At 45.7% G+C, this 20,214-nt stretch overlaps 1 protein-coding gene across 6 annotated transcripts in view; it reads left to right on the top strand.

The window, feature by feature from the left end:
- Positions 1 to 19,875, top strand: part of vti1a.L (vesicle transport through interaction with t-SNAREs 1A L homeolog) — a 178,266-nt gene extending 158,391 nt beyond the window's left edge. For 4 of the 6 annotated variants that reach the window (XM_018224424.2, XM_041568449.1, XM_018224422.2 and 1 more), the window contains one exon: positions 19,126 to 19,875. In XM_018224424.2, the coding sequence (XP_018079913.1) occupies positions 19,126 to 19,277 (152 nt within the window). In that variant the 3' untranslated portion in view covers positions 19,278 to 19,875. The remainder of the gene's footprint in view (positions 1 to 19,125) is intronic. The other 2 variants (XM_018224423.2, XM_018224425.2) reach the window with 2 other exon arrangements.
- Positions 19,876 to 20,214: the final 339 nt, after the last annotated feature.

Below are 20,214 nucleotides of genomic sequence, written 5' to 3'. Positions count from 1 at the left end.
AATTTATGCCTGGATGTGTTCTACCTAAATGCAACAAGATAACCATGCGACGATGATGGTCCCACCTAAACACTGTAAAATTAACCCAAAATCTGTAACATACACCTGAGGTTTTCACCTGAATTCCACAGGATAAACCTAAGGCAAAGATGTTCAACCAAACACCATAAACTTGAAACCACTGTGCTTCCCACCTAAAAACAGTAAGATTAACCCAAGATCTAGATGTTCTTCACCAAACACTGTAAGATAAACCTCAGACACAGATGTTTTTCTCCTGAATTCCACAGGATAAACCTAAAACAAAGATGTTCTTCGCCTAAACACCATAAGATAAACCTGAAACCACAAGGTGTTCCACCTATGAACTGTAAGATAAACTCAAGATATATATGTTCTCCACTGAACCCGAGGCTCAGATTCACTCCACATTAACACCATAACCAAAAGCCAAGATCTGCTCTACATAAACACCATTATCAATGTCAACTTCACCTGTTAGTAATTGCAGATGCTACACGAGGACTTAATGTAGACCCCTAAACAATCTTGTGCCTTTACTTTCTCATTTTAGTGGGATACAACCCCTTTATAGTCAGCTGCTCTTGCTTGCAATTTCATCTCTACAGGATGAAGATTTTGGTGGGGTGTGAACATTTCTCATATTGGGGTCGAGGCTGCTGCTGTCTGGGGCTGTGAGTTATGCTCTGCACTTTAGCAACTGAATGTGGTTGGTGAGAACCTACAGACACTAGCGCCACTGTGACTGCAACTCTCTGTCTCAACTCTGCTCTCCTTGTACTGCTCATGTGATAATTAACTAACGAATGTCGTTCCTTCCCTTTTCTCATTCATTCACAGAGTGACTCTGTAGTAACTCACAGAACTCACACACGTGACTCAGCAGTGCCTGTGTCTATATACATACTATTATTATTATTATTATGTTATGTGCCAACATATACCGAGTATCACTCATGTATTATAAGAGGTAATGTACCCCCTACTGTAAATGATAAGGATATTAGAAGTCACTGAGGGGTTGTTCTGTGACCATATAAAGGCACAAGGCTGCAGGCTGAGTTATACAGGGAACTCTGAGTATCACTCATGTATTATAAGGGATAATGTACCCCCTACTGTAAATGATAAGGATATTAGAAGTCACTGAGGGGTTGTTCTGTGACCATATAAAGGCACAAGGCTGCAGGCTGAGTTATACAGGGAACTCTGAGTATCACTCATGTATTATAAGGGATAATGTACCCCCTACTGTAAATGATAAGGATATTAGAAGTCACTGAGTGGTTGTTCTGTGACCATATAAAGACACAAGGCTGCAGGCTGAGTTATACAGGGAACTCTGAGTATCACTCATGTATTATCATGGGATAATGTACCCCCTACTGTAAATGATAAGGATATTAGAAGTCACTGAGGGGTTGTTCTGTGACCATATAAAGGCACAAGGCTGCAGGCTGAGTTATACAGGGAACTCTGAGTATCACTCATGTATTATAAGGGATAATGTACCCCCTACTGTAAATGATAAGGATATTAGAAGTCACTGAGGGGTTGTTCTGTGACCATATAAAGGCACAAGGCTGCAGGCTGAGTTATACAGGGAACTCTGAGTATCACTCATGTATTATCATGGGATAATGTACCCCCTACTGTAAATGATAAGGATATTAGAAGTCACTGAGGGGTTGTTCTGTGACCATATAAAGGCACAAGGCTGCAGGCTGAGTTATACAGGGAACTCTGAGTATCACTCATGTATTATAAGGGATAATGTACCCCCTACTGTAAATGATAAGGATATTAGAAGTCACTGAGGGGTTGTTCTGTGACCATATGAAGGCACAAGGCTGCAGGCTGAGTTATATAAGGAATTATACAGGGAATAAAACAATACACCTGAGTTCAGTTTGTGCTGCTCGGGATGCAGACAGGTTAGGAATCAGAATGTATCTATAAGAAGTCACCTTCATGATGCAGCAGTGATTGATGGTTCAGTTTCCCAAGAGGTCGGGCAGCTGCTTCTGTAACCAAAATTTCGTGATTTATTGGGACAGAGACAAGTGATGCTTGAAGGATCCTGTTCTGTTTTCGGAAGCCGTTTGCCCTGCGTCCGTGCAGTTATGTTGCCTATTTAAACAGAGGGTTAGGTTGACGGCAGTTCATTGCACCCCAATAAACATCGGACAGGTGCAGTTTGTTGGCCCAAGTGATGGATTTCAGGCAGTGCTTTGTTGTAGGTCACGAAAATGGAAATAGATCTGCAAAATAAATGATTTGGGGAACACAGAATTATAGGGGGGCATTATAGACAACTTCCCATTTATAGGGGGGCCATTACACATTTAGTAGAAATATTCCTGATTCTAAATCTAATTGTTACTGAAAGCAGTGTTTGCACCATGGACACAATGTAGTGGCAGTCAGCTCTCCTCCAGCCTGGACTACAAGTCCCACAATGCCTTGCATGTTCTGTAATTAACACAACACTTGATAGCAGGTCCGGACTGAGAATTAAAACAGGTACACAGAGGCCCAAAGAGCCCCCACCAGCCCACTAAATAGTGACTTTCTATGGCACCTTATAGCAGCCCCTCTGGCATTTGCCAGAACCCACAGATTGCCAGTCCGGGTCTGCTTGATTGGAACTATAGTTCTGACTGCTGCTACATTGTTTCTGTGGTCTGGCCAGCAGTGTAGAGAAAAGCTAAGAGCAGACAGATTTACTGTGTCCAATACCAATTTTACTTAGATATCCCACTCTGTTTTGCTTCCCCTTTAAAGAGTGAATTCTGGAGGCATTTGGGTTAAAGCAGAAGTTCTGTTGTGGAAACTGATAGTTCTGTGCTGGGAACTTTCATTAAAACCTCTGATTTCTGATTTTCCTGAGATTTTCTGCCCTCGTCGTTTCTTTTTCCCTCTTTTTGGGAAGTGAAAGTGCACGGCTTGGGGGTTCTTGAGCTCAGTGACCCCTTATTTAGGCAGCGCATTAATTACCCGCCAGTCAGTCGCCTCACTGCCAACAGGAATGGCACCCGCAGATTTTCTCATGCCCGCGTGGCACCTCTCTGGTGCAAGACTGGCATTTATTAGAGGCTGATGTAGTGCAATGCATGTTGGGGCCCCACTGAGGAATATTCTGAGCTAAATTGTCTTTAGGGGACCCCACTCCTAAACTGAAAAGGATGGTAACAGTGAGTAGAGTAAGGCAAGGAGGCAGAGCTGCATGGGAAATGGGGTACAGGGGTACTGCAGACAGGGGTTTTGTATAGAGGACCCAGAGCCTGGTTTTATATAGAGGACCCAGAGCCTGGTTTTATATAGAGGACCCAGAGCCTGGTTTTATATAGAGGACCCAGAGCCTGGTTTTATATAGAGGACCCAGAGCCTGGTTTTATATAGAGGACCCAGAGCCTGGTTTTATATAGAGGACCCAGAGCCTGGTTTTATATAGAGGACCCAGAGCCTGGTTTTATATAGAGGACCCAGAACCTGGTTTTGTATAGAGGACCCAGAACCTGGTTGTATATAGAGGACCCAGAGCCTGGTTTTATATAGAGGACCCAGAGCCTGGTTTTATATAGAGGACCCAGAGCCTGGTTTTATATAGAGGACCCAGAGCCTGGTTTTGTATAGAGGACCCAGAGCCTGGTTTTGTATAGAGGACCCAGAGCCTGGTTTTGTATAGAGGACACAGAGCCTGGTTTTATATAGAGGACCCAGAGCCTGGTTTTATATAGAGGTCCCAGAGCCTGGTTTTGTATAGAGGACCCAGAGCCTGGTTTTGTATAGAGGACCCAGAGCCTGGTTTTGTATAGAGGACCCAGAGCCTGGTTGTATATAGAGGACCCAGAGCCTGGTTGTATATAGAGGACCCAGAGCCTGGTTTTATATAGAGGACCCAGAGCCTGGTTTTATATAGAGGACCCAGAGCCTGGTTTTGTATAGAGGACCCAGAGCCTGGTTTTATATAGAGGACCCAGAGCCTGGTTTTATATAGAGGACCCAGAGCCTGGTTTTATATAGAGGACCCAGAGCCTGGTTTTGTATAGAGGACCCAGAGCCTGGTTTTGTATAGAGGACCCAGAGCCTGGTTTTGTATAGAGGACACAGAGCCTGGTTTTATATAGAGGACCCAGAGCCTGGTTTTATATAGAGGTCCCAGAGCCTGGTTTTGTATAGAGGACCCAGAGCCTGGTTTTGTATAGAGGACCCAGAGCCTGGTTTTGTATAGAGGACCCAGAGCCTGGTTGTATATAGAGGACCCAGAGCCTGGTTGTATATAGAGGACCCAGAGCCTGGTTTTATATAGAGGACCCAGAGCCTGGTTTTATATAGAGGACCCAGAGCCTGGTTTTGTATAGAGGACCCAGAGCCTGGTTTTGTATAGAGGACCCAGAGCCTGGTTTTATATAGAGGACCCAGAGCCTGGTTTTATATAGAGGACCCAGAGCCTGGTTTTATATAGAGGACCCAGAGCCTGGTTTTGTATAGAGGACCCAGAGCCTGGTTTTGTATAGAGGACCCAGAGCCTGGTTTTGTATAGAGGACCCAGAGCTAGAGGACCCAGAGCCTGGTTGTATATAGAGGACCCAGAGCCTGGTTGTATATAGAGGACCCAGAGCCTGGTTTTATATAGAGGACCCAGAGCCTGGTTTTATATAGAGGACCCAGAGCCTGGCTTGTGGGACAGTAGGAGGAATTGAGCTATTAGTTAATGGATATGTAGGTGAATGTTCTCAAGCAGTACCTGGAGGACGATTGGTGCCACGAGCCTCATACAGTCCATAAATGTTGGTGCAGCTTTGGATGTGGCATCAGGTTCTGCTGTTTTAGAGCAAATTAGAACCTCATTAAGTGCTCCGAGCCCATAGTTATATCTGACACTGAGCAAACACATTGCTGGAGAGAACTGACAGATGAGAGAGAGACTGAGCCCGGTGCTTATTTATCCAAGAGACTTTCTGCTGCTTCTCAACTTCACTCGGCGCCGGATAAAGTGGAATTTCAAAGAATTTTAGCCGACTGCTTTATTGGCACTTACACAATGAGCGAGCCCTGTAGTGATCAGAAATAAGAGTAATAAGAATAATATTTGCCCTTTAATCTTGCAAGGCCTGCCTGAAACATTCCACCCCCACCATATGGGGGCACCATCTTCTCTCTAATTGCTACTCAGTACTAATGTGCCCTGCAGCACGTGGGATTTCTATGTGTGAATACTTATCTCCCACTGTAACAATGACTGGATACTCATGAGTCGCAATCCTTCCACATTATTGTTCAGCTCGAGAGGCTTTTGTGAGACAACCCCCCCCCCAGCTCATGTCGAATCTGACTTCCCCTCCCATAGTGAGAGACTCTTCCTATTATGTTTGTGTGACCTTTCTGATCTCACTGAGTGGGACTGTGAGTATTTCAGCACCGACCTTCAGACTGGGTCCCCTTAGCTCATAACAAGGTTACAGATATATAGAAACATTGGGGTGTCACCCTGCTATAGTTCCAGGGGTACCCAGGGTACAAATAAACACTCACCCCAAATCTCCCCCTAACTGACCTTCAGACTGGGCCCCTTAGCTCATAACAAGGTTACAGATATATAGAAACATTGGGGTGTCACCCTGCTATAGTTCCAGGGGTACCCAGGGTACAAATAAGCACTCACCCCAAATCTCTCCCTAACTGACCTTCAGACTGGGCCCCCTTAGCTCATAACAAGGTTACAGATATATAGAAACATTGGGGTGTCACCCTGCTATAGTTCCAGGGGTACCCAGGGTACAAATAAACACTCACCCCAAATCTCCCCCTAACTGACCTTCAGACTGGGCCCCCTTAGCTCATAACAAGGTTACAGATATATAGAAACATTGGGGTAACTATATTATTCAGTGTTTTGGAAAGTGCATTAAAATACCAATATATAGGAACCGCCTCCTCATCATCATCATGAATAAAAGTCGGGGTACACTGGGGCTCAGACATGAGGTTCCGCAGGTTTTGGAAGAGAAGGAACGTTTCTGTGTTTTGGACTCAATTTCCCAGTATTGTCGATAATGGAACTCGCTCTGATTTTGACCCAAATGTGAGTCTATAAATAATTCTTTTGCGCTGTCCATCATATCACATGACTCTTCCGAGGCCCATAAGGCACTGTAGCACTATTGTTTGCTCGGCCCAAGAGCTCATACATCAGGGATGACTTTACTGAGTCACAGTCAGACAGAATTATTGGGCCTGTGCCTCCTGGTTTATCACATTCAGTGTCCGCAGCTTTAGTCTTGTGATTTGGACTTAATGGAACCAGAAGTGGAGACATGGGGCCAGTTTGGGGGCAGTCGGCTCATGTATAACAATCGGTTCAGTTGTGGCCATTGTGGCTGTTCAGATGATCAGTTTAGGAGGTGACCTTGTAGCCATGAGTGGCAATCACCTTCATGACTTTCTCTGGCTCCAGAAATGTCTATTCTTGCATTTGTTTAGGTGTTGGTATCATGTGATGTGTTGTAGGATCTGGTATTGGTGGGCAGTTCAGCTGACAGTGGGCAGTTGGGTAGATGAGATGACAGTGGGCAGTTGGGTAGATGAGATGACAGTGGGCAGTTGGGTAGATGAGATGACAGTGGGCAGTTGGGTAGATGAGATGACAGTGGGCAGTTGGGTAGATGAGATGACAGTGGGCAGTTGGGTAGATGAGATGACAGTGGGCAGTTGGGTAGATGAGATGACAGTGGGCAGTTGGGTAGATGAGATGACAGTTGGCAGTTGGGCTAAATAATCCCTACAGACAAGAACAAGCTTGAGCCACTGATTCTCTCCTGATTGGGGGGTGCAGGGAGTCCCCCATGTCATCTGCTGGCAGCCTGGCCAAGTGATTGGCTCTCCCTCTTTATGTCCAGTTAAAAGTTAAATTTTGTGAGACTGTTGCCCTATTGCATCAACACATAGCGACCAATTTGATATTTACTTTCATTGCTCCCCCTGCAGTTAAATGACCTCTCTGATCCCCCAATCTTTTCATTCCAGCCCCCCAGGCCTGACATAGTGACAATAACTGGGCGACTTTTTGCTCGAGCCTCTTAAAAACAAACGGATGCCAATTATAGTGAACTGGGCTGTTACTGGAATCCCTGGCATTGTGTTTATGGACTGGCACAAATTATACTCAGTCTGAGTAATAGAAGCCTAACGCTGGGGCCCCAGGAGCAGCATTGCTTCCCGTCAGCACATCATTCTGATAATGTTCTCAGCCTCCACTGGGCGACTATTATGGGATGTTAGTTAGGTGGTTTATTTGGGAATGTTCTGTCTGTGCCAGAAGCTAAATAGATCGTCCTGTGTTTAAGTCATAGATTGTAAGCTCTGTGGGGCAGAGATTGTCTGTGTCTGGTTGTGCTGGTCAGACAGGGACTGGGTTCCCTCAGTTAAATCACGTGAGTCTGGCGGCACAGACACTGGGGGTCAAAGGGGTCCCCCACCCTGATACTATTTGCCTATAAGTCCCTGTCAGGCAGGTAACGGGGCACCACGTAGTAATCGCCACGGATTTACCTGAACTCCAATTGGATCTCCCCAATCTGGAACGTTACCCCCTCACACTGACTGGAGAGGAGATGCTTCCGACCTCAGCGGCAGGGGCAGCACTTGCACAGAGGCACCTTTGTATCTAATTAAAGTGTAACGAGGAACCGGGGGAGGGGGGCAGAGTCGCGTATCAAACAGCCACTGCCACCGGGCAAAACCGTTTTGAATCCGGAATCCCAGGGTTCTGCTTTGAAAGGAAATAACATTTGTATGCGGGAAAGTGACTCTCTGGCACCGGGGGGACCAAGCGCAACTCTGGAACTTAACCTTGAAGTAGAAATGTCCTCTGTCTCCTTATTAACCCCAGAAGCACCTCAGGCATGAACCCCCCCAACACACACTAACGACCAATGAAATTAATCCATTAACCCTGTCTGAGATTTGGACTTGTCACCAGAACCAATTCTGTTCAGCTTTTTACATGGTGATATTTACATATTATACTGACTGGGGAATCAATATGGCACCTCCCTCCTCCCATATGTATAAATACAAATATACAGAGAAGGAATGTTCTGGGCACACAATAAGCTATACCCTCATACTGTACTGTCTAAGGGAATCAATATGGCACCTCCCTCCTCCCATATGTATAAATACAAATATACAGAGAAGGAATGTTCTGGGCACACAATAAGCTATACCCTCATACTGTACTGTCTAAGGGAATCAATATGGCACCTCCTCCTCCCATATGTATAAATACAAATATATAGAGGAGGAATGTTCTGGGCACACAATAAGCTATACCCTCATACTGTACTGTCTAAGGGAATCAATATGGCACCTCCTCCTCCCATATGTATAAATACAAATATACAGAGAAGGAATGTTCTGGGCACACAATAAGCTATACCCTCATACTGTACTGTCTAAGGGAATCAATATGGCACCTCCTCCTCCCATATGTATAAATACAAATATACAGAGAAGGAATGTTCTGGGCACACAATAAGCTATACCCTCATACTGTACTGTCTAAGGGAATCAATATGGCACCTCCTCCTCCCATATGTATAAATACAAATATACAGAGAAGGAATGTTCTGGGTACACAATAAGCTATACCCTCATACTGTACTGTCTAAGGGAATCAATATGGCACCTCCTCCTCCCATATGTATAAATACAAATATACAGAGAAGGAATGTTCTGGGTACACAATAAGCTATACCCTCATACTGTACTGTCTAAGGGAATCAATATGGCACCTCCTCCTCCCATATGTATAAATACAAATATACAGAGAAGGAATGTTCTGGGCACACAATAAGCTATACCCTCATACTGTACTGTCTAAGGGAATCAATATGGCACCTCCTCCTCCCATATGTATAAATACAAATATACAGAGAAGGAATGTTCTGGGCACACAATAAGCTATACCCTCATACTGTACTGTCTAAGGGAATCAATATGGCACCTCCTCCTCCCATATGTATAAATACAAATATACAGAGAAGGAATGTTCTGGGCACACAATAAGCTATACCCTCATACTGTACTGTCTAAGGGAATCAATATGGCACCTCCTCCTCCCATATGTATAAATACAAATATACAGAGAAGGAATGTTCTGGGCACACAATAAGCTATACCCTCATACTGTACTGTCTAAGGGAATCAATATGGCACCTCCTCCTCCCATATGTATAAATACAAATATACAGAGAAGGAATGTTCTGGGCACACAATAAGCTATACCCTCATACTGTACTGTCTAAGGGAATCAATATGGCACCTCCTCCTCCCATATGTATAAATACAAATATACAGAGAAGGAATGTTCTGGGCACACAATAAGCTATACCCTCATACTGTACTGTCTAAGGGAATCAATATGGCACCTCCTCCTCCCATATGTATAAATACAAATATACAGAGAAGGAATGGATATGGGCCTATGTAGTTACAGTTAATTCTTCCCCAATTCGTCTCAATGATAAAAGGACAAATTGTCAGGCCCTGTGTCTCTTACTCAGATTCAAAATCCATCACTGGCCCAGGGCCGGGGGTTGAGAAAAGAAATAAAAGTTGATAAAAAAGCCCCACTCGGGAGGTAACAGGAGGCAGAAGTGCAGGAATTTGCCCCGGGGGCCCAGGAACCAGAACGTGAGACCTCGGCTGGTTCCAGCTCATCTCTATAGAAGGTGTTTTTGTTCCTTGCTATTCGCAGCCAAGAACATAGGGAATGGAATTACAAGTGCTGGGATCTGGCAGTGCGAGGGTTATTTACTTCCACTGACACATTAACCCCTTGTGGCACTCGTACATTTTGGCCCCTTTTCTGCCTTAATTTGATACCCCAAAACTGATATGAGCTCCACTTCCCCTGACATTAATGATCCTGTCATTTATCAACCAGCAGCTCCACCCCCAACTGTAATGAGAAACAAAATATCCCTAAAAATAACCAAATTATTTGTGATTGGCTCTGATTTGCTGATAACTTTTCATTGTTCTCAGTCTGGCTGGTCACAACCTTCCCTTAACTTTCTGTACTAAGCACAATTCAGCAGGAACAGCCCTCTATGTTTATAGATATTATGCCATACATTGCCCTGGAATCTGCTTCACTCCTGCAGTGCCAGAGATCTTTTATTGTGCTAGTAGCCCCCCCCCCTATTGTACTTGAAGCAGTTGAACTGCATCCCCCCCCCTCATTAAAGGGATACTGTCATGAGAAAAAAAAAAAATTTCAAAACACATCAGTTAATAGAGCTGCTCCAGCAGAATTCTGCACTGAAATCCAATTCTCAAAAGAGCAAACAGATTTTTTTATATTTCATTTTGAAATCTGACATGGGGCTAGACATATTGTCAGTTTCCCAGCTGCCCCCAGTCATGTGACTTGTGCTCTGATAAACTTCAGTCTCTCTTTACTGCTGTACTGCAAGTTGGAGTGATATCACCCCTCCCCAGCAGCCTAACAAGAGAACAATGGGAAGGTAACCAGATAACAGCTCCCTAACACAAGATAACAGCTGCCTGGTAGATCTGAGAACAACACTCAACAGTAAAATCCAGGTCCCACTGAGACACATTCAGTTCCATTGAGTAGGAGAAACAACAGGCTGCCAGAAAGCAGTTCCATCCTAAAGTGCTGGCTCTTTCTGAAATCACATGACCAGGCAAAATGACCTGAGATGCACCTACACACCAATATTACAACTAAATACACTTGCTGCTTCAGGAATGACATTTTATATTGTAGAGTGAATTATTTGCAGTGTAAACAGTGTCATTTAGAAATAAAAACGACATCATGACAAAAATTCACTAATTAGTCCCTATATAATTACCCCCTGCCCTGCCCAGTATACACAGTCACAGCTTTTATTCTCTATTATTGTTTCATTTCAGGTGAATGTTGTAGTTGTACAATCTGTGACAGTCTGACCCGTGTGTAAAGGGTTAACTTGCAGATCAGGCGGGAGGGGTCTCACCTGAGGGTCATTTTAAGGAAGAAGAGGACGGGGTCTGGTGCCTTTTTGCTTTGTTATCTCACGACCCAGGGCACTGCTGCTTGCGACTGCTGAGTGGAAGTAGCCGGTGATTAGACTGGGGAATGAGGAGTGAGAGACCCGGAGCCTTGGGCCAAACTGCGTCTCATTTATCAGTGATGGAGCCCGATCTGTTTCATTCTCTGCGGCAAATAATGGGGCGTCTGATGAGAAGCCCCCCAATAGACTCGCTCAGTGAGACCTGTCAGCTCATTTGCTGCTTCTCTTCCCCACAAACATTATGTGAAGCTTCTGTTTCACCTCTCGGCCTGTTCCCGACCCGTTTGGGCTACAATTGATTTTATTTGTATGAGCCCCCCCCCCATGCCCACAATCTTCTCTCTTTCCTTCTATAGAGAAAGTCGGCAGAATTAGCCCCCAGCACTCACAAGTCTCTGCTGAAATGTCTCCAGACTGGAAAAGCTGAATTTATTGCATGAAACAAGGAGTGATGTGGGGGTGCGCTGGCTCCTCATTATCCCGGGGAAAAAACACTGTGAAAAAATTAAATTTTAATATCGCCGCTGATATTTCCTAAATCCTTCCTGACAGAAAAGCCTCATTATTTCTGTGTTAGTGGCAGGTCACAAATCGCCTTCACCACCGCCGCCGCCACCATTGTTTCCTTTATTCCCGCAAAAAAAACGGTCGTTTCCATCAGCAGATGCACCGGGAGGGGGCAGTTTCTTTCACCATTTCCAGGTTTAATCGTCCCATGCTGTGGATTTTTAGTCAAATAGAACCAATTTCGGGCGAGTTTTATGAGCAGATGTCGCAAATGGGCAAACCCAACGTTACTGCATCAAACTGCGACTTTGTAGCAAAGACTCTGAGCTCAGTCCTGCGCCAACGATAATGCCCAACGGTCAGTGACGCTATTCACCAGCTCATGCACCGAAACTGCACCCTCCTTAGTAACTTCTGGGGTTACCAGCACCTTGTGCCAGGGTTTCCAGAGCGACTTAAGTCCCAACTGACTGGTGCCAAGTGAATCTGGTAGGGATGCACCGTAATCACTCTTTTTGGATTCTACCGAATCCTGTGCGAAAGATTTGTCTGAATACCGAACTGAATCCGCATATGCAAATTAGGGGTGGGACGAGGAAACCATTTTTTACTTCCTTGTTTTGTGACAAAAAGTCACACGGTTTCCCTCCGTCCCTAATTTGCATATACCAATTCTGATTCGGTTCGGCTGAATCCGAATCCTGCTGAAACCTGGATGAATCCTGGATTTGGTGCATCGCTAGAATCTGGTGCCAATGTTGGGCAGTGGAAGTGGCGCTACAGGAATAAGGGGCACCTGCTAATTCTGGCGGCAAAATACATGGAAATTTGCACCCGGATTTTGCACCTTACGCTTTAATGGGTCATAACTGAACCCGAGCTCACACCCCTATGGCGGGTACATCCCCTTTATCTATAGTAAGGAGCATGGCGGGTACCAGAGGACATGGACTGATGCCACTGGCTAAAATCTCCCCAAAACTCAGTGTTGATTGTTCCCCCTTAGAGCAGTTTCATGGACAGAACCCAAATTTTCCAGACGGGGGTGGGGGGGTTATAGTGACGCCCGTTAGAGTTAATGTGCCCGGGGCTCATTCAGGAGACAGTTGGCATCACAGAGACAAGATCATTATTCTGCGCTGGGCACCAGGACCAGATGTGAGACTGATCCCGCGTCGATGTCAAGCTCTGGGGCTCTAATGAGTGAAACGCAACTGTCACCTGTAATGGGATCTTCCTTATTTGTAGGAACCGGAGTCACGGCAACGTCGTCTCTTTCTGTCTCTTCCCTAAAGTCGGCTCCGTATCACTGCCCCCCCCATGAGCCTTGTTTTGTACAAAGGGGCATTACATGCCAATTGCTTCTGTTCTACAGGGTTTTCTCATTATAATATTCCGGTTATGAGGAAGAAGTGGGGGAAGAAATGAAAATATCCCCAACAATAGCCCCGTCTATAAGGTTATTATAGGCTCCGCCCCCTCAGGTGCAAATACCTGAAGAATCACTATCTGCCCTTATATCTCTTCTGCACTTTCCTGCATTGCTGTCCTAGGTGTGAATTCAGGGGAGCTGTGGGGATCTGCTCTTGCCCCTTGGACTTACCATGTGTGTCTCTCCATGTGGCTCCTGGCACAGACAAGTGATAGATTGCAAGCTTCCCTGGTGCTGATGCTGCTGACCTCTAGGACAGGCGAACGGAGAGGGGGCATGGCCTGAGCCAAGGCAGAGATTGGGCACCAAAAGCAGCAGCAGCGCATGTTTCACCAACATCAGCCGGGCCGGGGCATTAGACTCACTTTGCCCGTGTACTATCAATAATGACTCCACATGTAATAATAAATGATGGAACCATCTACTTGTGCCCTCGGGCATCTCATTGTATCAACTCACTGTATCGTCTCGCTGCATCGTCTCGCTGTATCGTCTCACTGTATCTCACTGTATCGTCTCACTGTATCGTCCCACTGTATCGTCTCACTGTATCGTCTCACTGTATCGTCTCACTGTATCGTCTCACTGTATCTCACTGTATCGTCTCACTGTATCTCACTGTATCGTCTCACTGTATCGTCTCACTGTATCGTCTCGCTGTATCATCTCACTGTATCGTCTCACTGTATCGTCTCACCTGTATCGTCTCACTGTATCTCACTGTATCGTCTCACTGTATCGTCTCACTGTATCGTCTCACTGTATCGTCTCACTGTATCGTCTCACTGTATCGTCCCACTGTATCGTCTCACTGTATCGTCTCACTGTATCGTCTCGCTGTATCGTCTCGCTGTATCGTCTCGCTGTATCGTCTCGCTGTATCGTCTCGCTGTATCGTCTCGCTGTATCGTCTCGCTGTATCGTCTCGCTGTATCGTCTCGCTGTATCGTCCCGCTGTATCGTCCCGCTGTATCGTCTCGCTGTATCGTCCCGCTGTATCGTCCCGCTGTATCGTCCCGCTGTATCGTCCCGCTGTATCGTCCCACTGTAACGTCTCGCTGTATCGTCTCGCTGTATCGTCTCGCTGTATCGTCCCGCTGTATCGTCTCGCTGTATCGTCCCGCTGTATCGTCCCGCTGTATCGTCCCACTGTATCGTCCCACTGTAACGTCTCACTGTATCGTTTCACTGTATCGTCTCACTGTATCTCACTGTATCATTTTACTGTATCGTCTCACTGTATCGTCCCACTGTAACGTCTCACTGTATCGTCTCACTGTATCGTCTCACTGTATCGTTTCACTGTATCGTCTCACTGTATCTCACTGTATCATTTTACTGTATCTCACTGTATCGTCTCGCTGTATCGTCTCGCTGCATCGTCTCGCTGCATCGTCTCGCTGTATCGTTTCACTGTATCGTCTCATTGTATCGTCTCACTGTATCGTCTCACTGTATCGTCTCACTGTATCGTCTCACTGTATCGTCTCGCTGTATCGTCTCGCTGTATCGTCTCGCTGCATCGTCTCGCTGCATCGTCTCGCTGTATCGTTTCACTGTATCGTCTCATTGTATCGTCTCGCTGTATCGTCTCGCTGCATCGTCTCGCTGCATCGTCTCGCTGTATCGTTTCACTGTATCGTCTCATTGTATCGTCTCACTGTATCGTCTCACTGTATCGTCTCACTGTATCGTCTCACTGTATCGTCTCACTGTATCGTCTCACTGTATCTCATCACTGTATCTCATCACTGTATGAAGCAGATCAGACTCCCTTTGTGTCAGGCTACAGTCACTTATTATCTCTCCTCGCTGGAGTCTCAGGATTTAGCAAGAAATAATTAAAATGCAGTGACCCCCAATATAAACTCCCCCACCAGCAGTCACAGCGCAGTCTAATGATCAGACCAAGTGAGTGTGAGCAGATGACTAGAGAGTTTTACTAGAGAGTTACCTGCAAGTTTTGGACTAAATATCTAGAGATCCTGCTGGAGGCCTAAACTCTGTCCTACTCGGGGATTAACCAGTATAGTGATGTAAGTAGTAAATGAGTAGGAGCCCAAGTGGGATTATAATGAGACCTACACACGCTCTTTAGCCTTTGTGCAGGGAGGACCCCCCATTGCAACACTAAGAAAAGGGGGTTCAGAATTCTATGAAATGATTGTGAGACAATGAGGCACATAATATCTGCGCAGAAGATACAAAGGGTTAACCTGCTGTACATTAGGAACCGGGGGTATTTGCTGCCGCCTCTTTCCCCAAATTCGCCGTTATTCAGATTCCGCATGTAAATGAACAAGTATTTGCCCTCAGGCTCCTCCTGGTGCTTCTTTCACATGTAATAATATAATATATTCCCTCTTCAATTATTTACCCTGTAACTTGCTCAGTCTCTTGGGCCCGACACACTCCCCCCCCCCCCCATATTCTGAGCCCACAAGTCACTGCCATGTTTTGGGGTCTGCAAGGCCGACCCCCAGTCTTTTCCCATGTTTCCTACTCCAGTGCCCCCGGGCAGCGTGTGCTGGTGATGGAGCCGTTGGCATCAGTACAAATAGGATCAGTCACTGCCCGAAACTTTCTCTCAGTCTGAACATCACAGGGGGTCTCACTCCAGGTTCATTTACACAGATATGTCCCGGCCTCCTCCCATCACATCTGCTACTGACCCAGGAAGCTTGCACTCTCCCCAACTCACTTGCTGTGTAAAGTCATCAATGGGAAAAACTTGTTCTTTTCCTCTACTTACTTAACACTAATTATTTATTATTTATTGAGATTGTGGGTCTGGCAAGAAAGCTCCCCGATATCATAGTTGTTAGGAAAGGCCATCCTCAAATATAAGGGACTGTTCCTGCTGAATTGTGCTTAGTACAGGGAATACCTATGTACCATAGTTTTATGGGATCTCTCTGTACAGACTATGAGCAAACTTAGGGACTGTTCCTGCTGAATTGTGCTTAGTACAGGGAATACCTATGTGCCATAGTTTTATGGGATCTCTCTGTACAGACTATGAGCAAACTTAGGGACTGTTCCTGCTGAATTGTGCTAGTGCCGGTGGCACAGGGAGGATTTTGGGCAGCAATTAGGGATGGGCGAATTTTTTCGGCGTGTTTTGCCGAAAAAATGACGCCCATAGACTTGTATGGCTGCGTGCGTCAAAAATAAAAAAAGACGCGCGTCAAAAAAATTTCGCCGCGTGACAAAATAGACTTTAATGGGTGTCTGCCACATTTCGCCGGCGACTGGTTCATCCCTCAGTTGTTATTTGTGCACAGTTGGGAAATTTTGCTAAATAAGCTTTATTTTCCCCCGGAATCTGCGCCACTTCCATCGCATTCTCTCTCGTATAAACGAACGTTACAGTTGCCTCGGGCCCTCGTCCTACAGCCAAATGTTTGTCGTTCCCGCTGTGCGTCAGCCACACTCCTCCCTATTCCCGTCTATTACTCACGGCACAGATTGGGATTTTCTCTCATTTTCCTGCTGGGATTCAATTTGCTTCATTCCTTCTGCTCCGGAATCGTCTCCAGCTGAACTGTACGTCCCACCTTCTGACCCTCGTCCCTGTGACAAATACTGGGGCCCCTAGTACTGCTGTAATAATACAGACACACATCTCCAGCGCCCCAACTGGGACTGGACTACAAGTCCCAGAATCCTCTGCAAGGGGAACTATCATGTGTATAAAGCTGCACTCACTGAGTATTAGAGCCTCACTCACACTCACGCTGGATCTGCTGCTCATACTCTGCAGCCATTGGAAATCCTGAGAGATCATTTGATGCAAAATTGCTCCCCAATAATCACTTGCACCCAGGCAGGAGTTACCCCGGGACCAGCCCAGTTTGGAAGGGGCCAAAGTGCCTCCCCTGCCGGTGATTGGGTCACTTATTTACCCAAGGCCCAAGTTATCACCCTACTTCCTGTTTCTCCGACCCCCCAAAAATAACCAAATCTATTTATAAGGGGATTTGATCTTTAAATAAGTCTTTGTTGTACAGCGACTGCCAGTTGGGCACCAAACTTCTAGAAGCTTCTTCTTTGTATCACACGGATTCTCGGTTAAATATTTCTTTTTCTTTTTAACTTCGATTCTCTGGTTGGTAAATGAGCCTAAAGAAAGGGGTGAGTGGTTTTAGTGAGAACTGCCAGTGCTGAGGCTCCAATATATGTTAATTAGCAGGACAGGCACTTTCCCGGCCCATCTGTCAGCTGTCAGCGCGGCCCAGCGAGCCCTTTGCTGGCGACTTGTGTTTGTCCGGGGAGGGGAGAGGGATCACAGTTGGGTGTTGGTTGATAGATGAGGACGAGACGCCCCCATTCATCTCCTGCCGGGAGAAGGGACAGTTCCACTGAAGCAGTTTTTGCGGAAGACGTGTTGGCAAATGTGATCACTTTGTAAACTGTCAGGCAGAATCCAGAGCCGGCCCTTTAACTGCCTCCCATGCAGCATTTTCTGCCCATTCCCCTCGGGGTCAGGACTTTTGGGGGGAACAGAGGAAATAACAAAGTTTCTGTAAAACAAATAGAGAATCTGTTATATTACAGCACTACTCACTGTACAGGACCTAGAGGTTACGTTATCTCAACCTAGAGACCTGCTGGATTATCCTGGTCTCCTGGTATATTTGCCCCTCCCATTGCTTATTTGGGCAGCCCAGTGGCACAATGTTTAGTGCACTTGCCGCACAGCCGTGGAGTTTTACTGTATTTACCTTTCATTATCTTACAGAACTCTCCCTATGTTCCCCTACTCTCCCTATGTTCCTCTACTTCCCTTATGTTCCTCTACTTCCCTTATGTTCCTCTACTCTCCCTATATCCCCCTACTCTCCCTATGTTCCTCTACTTCCCTTATGTTCCTCTACTCTCCCTATATCCCCCTACTCTCCCTATGTGCCTCTACTTCCCTTATGTTCCTCTACTTCCCTTATGTTCCTCTACTCTCCCTATATCCCCCTACTCTCCCTATGTTCCTCTACTTCCCTTATGTTCCTCTACTCTCCCTATATCCCCCTACTCTCCCTATGTTCCTCTACTTCCCTTATGTTCCTCTACTCTCCCTATGTGCCTCTACTTCCCTTATGTTCCTCTACTTCCCTTATGTTCCTCTACTCTCCCTATATCCCCCTACTCTCCCTATGTTCCTCTACTTCCCTTATGTTCCTCTACTCTCCCTATGTCCCCCTACTCTCCCTATGTTCCTCTACTTCCCTTATGTTCCTCTACTCTCCCTATGTCCCCTACTCTCCCTATGTTCCTCTACTTCCCTTATGTTCCTCTACTTCCCTTATGTTCCTCTACTCTCCCTATATCCCCCTACTCTCCCTATGTTCCTCTACTTCCCTTATGTTCCTCTACTTCCCTTATGTTCCTCTACTTCCCTTATGTTCCTCTACTCTCCCTATGTCCCCCTACTCTCCCTATGTTCCTCTACTTCCCTTATGTTCCTCTACTCTCCCTATGTTCCTCTACTTCCCTTATGTTCCTCTACTCTCCCTATGTCCCCCTACTCTCCCTATGTTCCTCTACTTCCCTTATGTTCCTCTACTCTCCCTATGTTCCTCTACTTCCCTTATGTTCCTCTACTTCCCTTATGTTCCTCTACTCTCCCTATGTCCCCTACTCTCCCTATGTTCCTCTACTTCCCTTATGTTCCTCTACTCTCCCTATGTTCCTCTACTTCCCTTATGTTCCTCTACTTCCCTTATGTTCCTCTACTTCCCTTATGTTCCTCTACTTCCCTTATGTTCCTCTACTCTCTCTATGTTCTCCTACTCTCCCTATGTTACATGTGCTTTAAACATACAGTATATTGAAATGAATGGGTCACTACTGAACATTTCTGGGAGCTGCCATAGTGTTGCTGTAGTTGTAGTGGAATGTCATAAGTGCAGTGAAACATGGCCCCCAGTGGGCAGACTTTGATTAAACACAGTTTGTATATTTATATATTTCTGTATTTATTATCTGTCCCCCCCCCTATTAATATTCTCCGTGCCTGGGGGTGGGGCTAAATGTGAGTTTTTGGGTCTCAGTCTGACGCAATTTCTTCTCTTCCCTCAGGATCATTCAGAATCGGGTCTTGTTGGTGGTCCTGGGAATCTTCATTGTCGTCACTATTATTATGGCAATTTATTTCTCCTTTCGGAGACACTGATGTGACCCCCCCCCCGGGCCCCTCAGTGAGACTTCTGGGAATGAAGAGGAATTGTTGAAATGAATCATCTGATCTCACGGACTGAACCCCCCCACGTACTTTTCCCAAAATCCTCTCCTGTGTTATTTTAGGACTTGATTGTAATTATCGTTTGTCTCGTTCTTCTAATTAAACTCAGTGTTTTTAGCTGGGGGTCTCACTGCCCCTTTTATAAGGTAATGCCCCCCCTGTACCCACAATGCCTTTCAATGGAAACCAATATGGCTGCCCAGGAGCTGGACCCTTGTGACCCGTCTCTGAGGCGTCACATGATTAATGTCACATAATAAATGGACCAATGAGGCTGCGTGGGTTGGAGATTCTGCAGAACTATTGGCTGTCGCTCTGACCCGGGTCCTGCCCTGTGTGAAGTGGTTCTGGGCTGCCTCATTATCCCCCGCGTCTGACACTCCTTTGCTTTACAACCTAATTTATGTGTTTCCCCCCATATGAAATGTGTCTTTGGAATGGCCCAATACTCCAGTGCTTCTTCTGATTGACAGCTGTCACTTCCATGGCAACAGGTTTCTGATTCGTCGTTGTGTTTAGGGATAAAACACTGGGTTATGCGCTCGATATTGATGTTATTTGAATAAAAACATTTGTTCTGCCTGAAATCAGTCGTAAAGAGTTTTTCTTAATACTTAATTTAACAGCTTCTTATGTCATCTTATGACATCACAGTTTCGGGCTACATTCATTGGCCGATTCCTTGCTGCGGTCCATGGAGGGAGTTGGCAGTTGAGGGAAGAGCTTTTATTCAATGATTCGATATAATATATGGAGCCTGATGGAGATACAATCTAAGGTTGCATCATCCCATGACATCACAGTTTTAGACTTCATTCATTGGCTGAATTCCTTACAAAAGCTCATTATTGATTTTCTTTTTGTAGAAGTTTTTTCACGAAACTTTTATGGGAGGGGCATAAGGATAATATTGTAATACCCAGTCA

This window comes from Xenopus laevis, chromosome 7L, assembly GCF_017654675.1.
Source record: "Xenopus laevis strain J_2021 chromosome 7L, Xenopus_laevis_v10.1, whole genome shotgun sequence".
Lineage (NCBI taxonomy): Eukaryota > Metazoa > Chordata > Amphibia > Anura > Pipidae > Xenopus > Xenopus laevis.
This window is presented reverse-complemented; position numbering and strand designations above follow the sequence as displayed.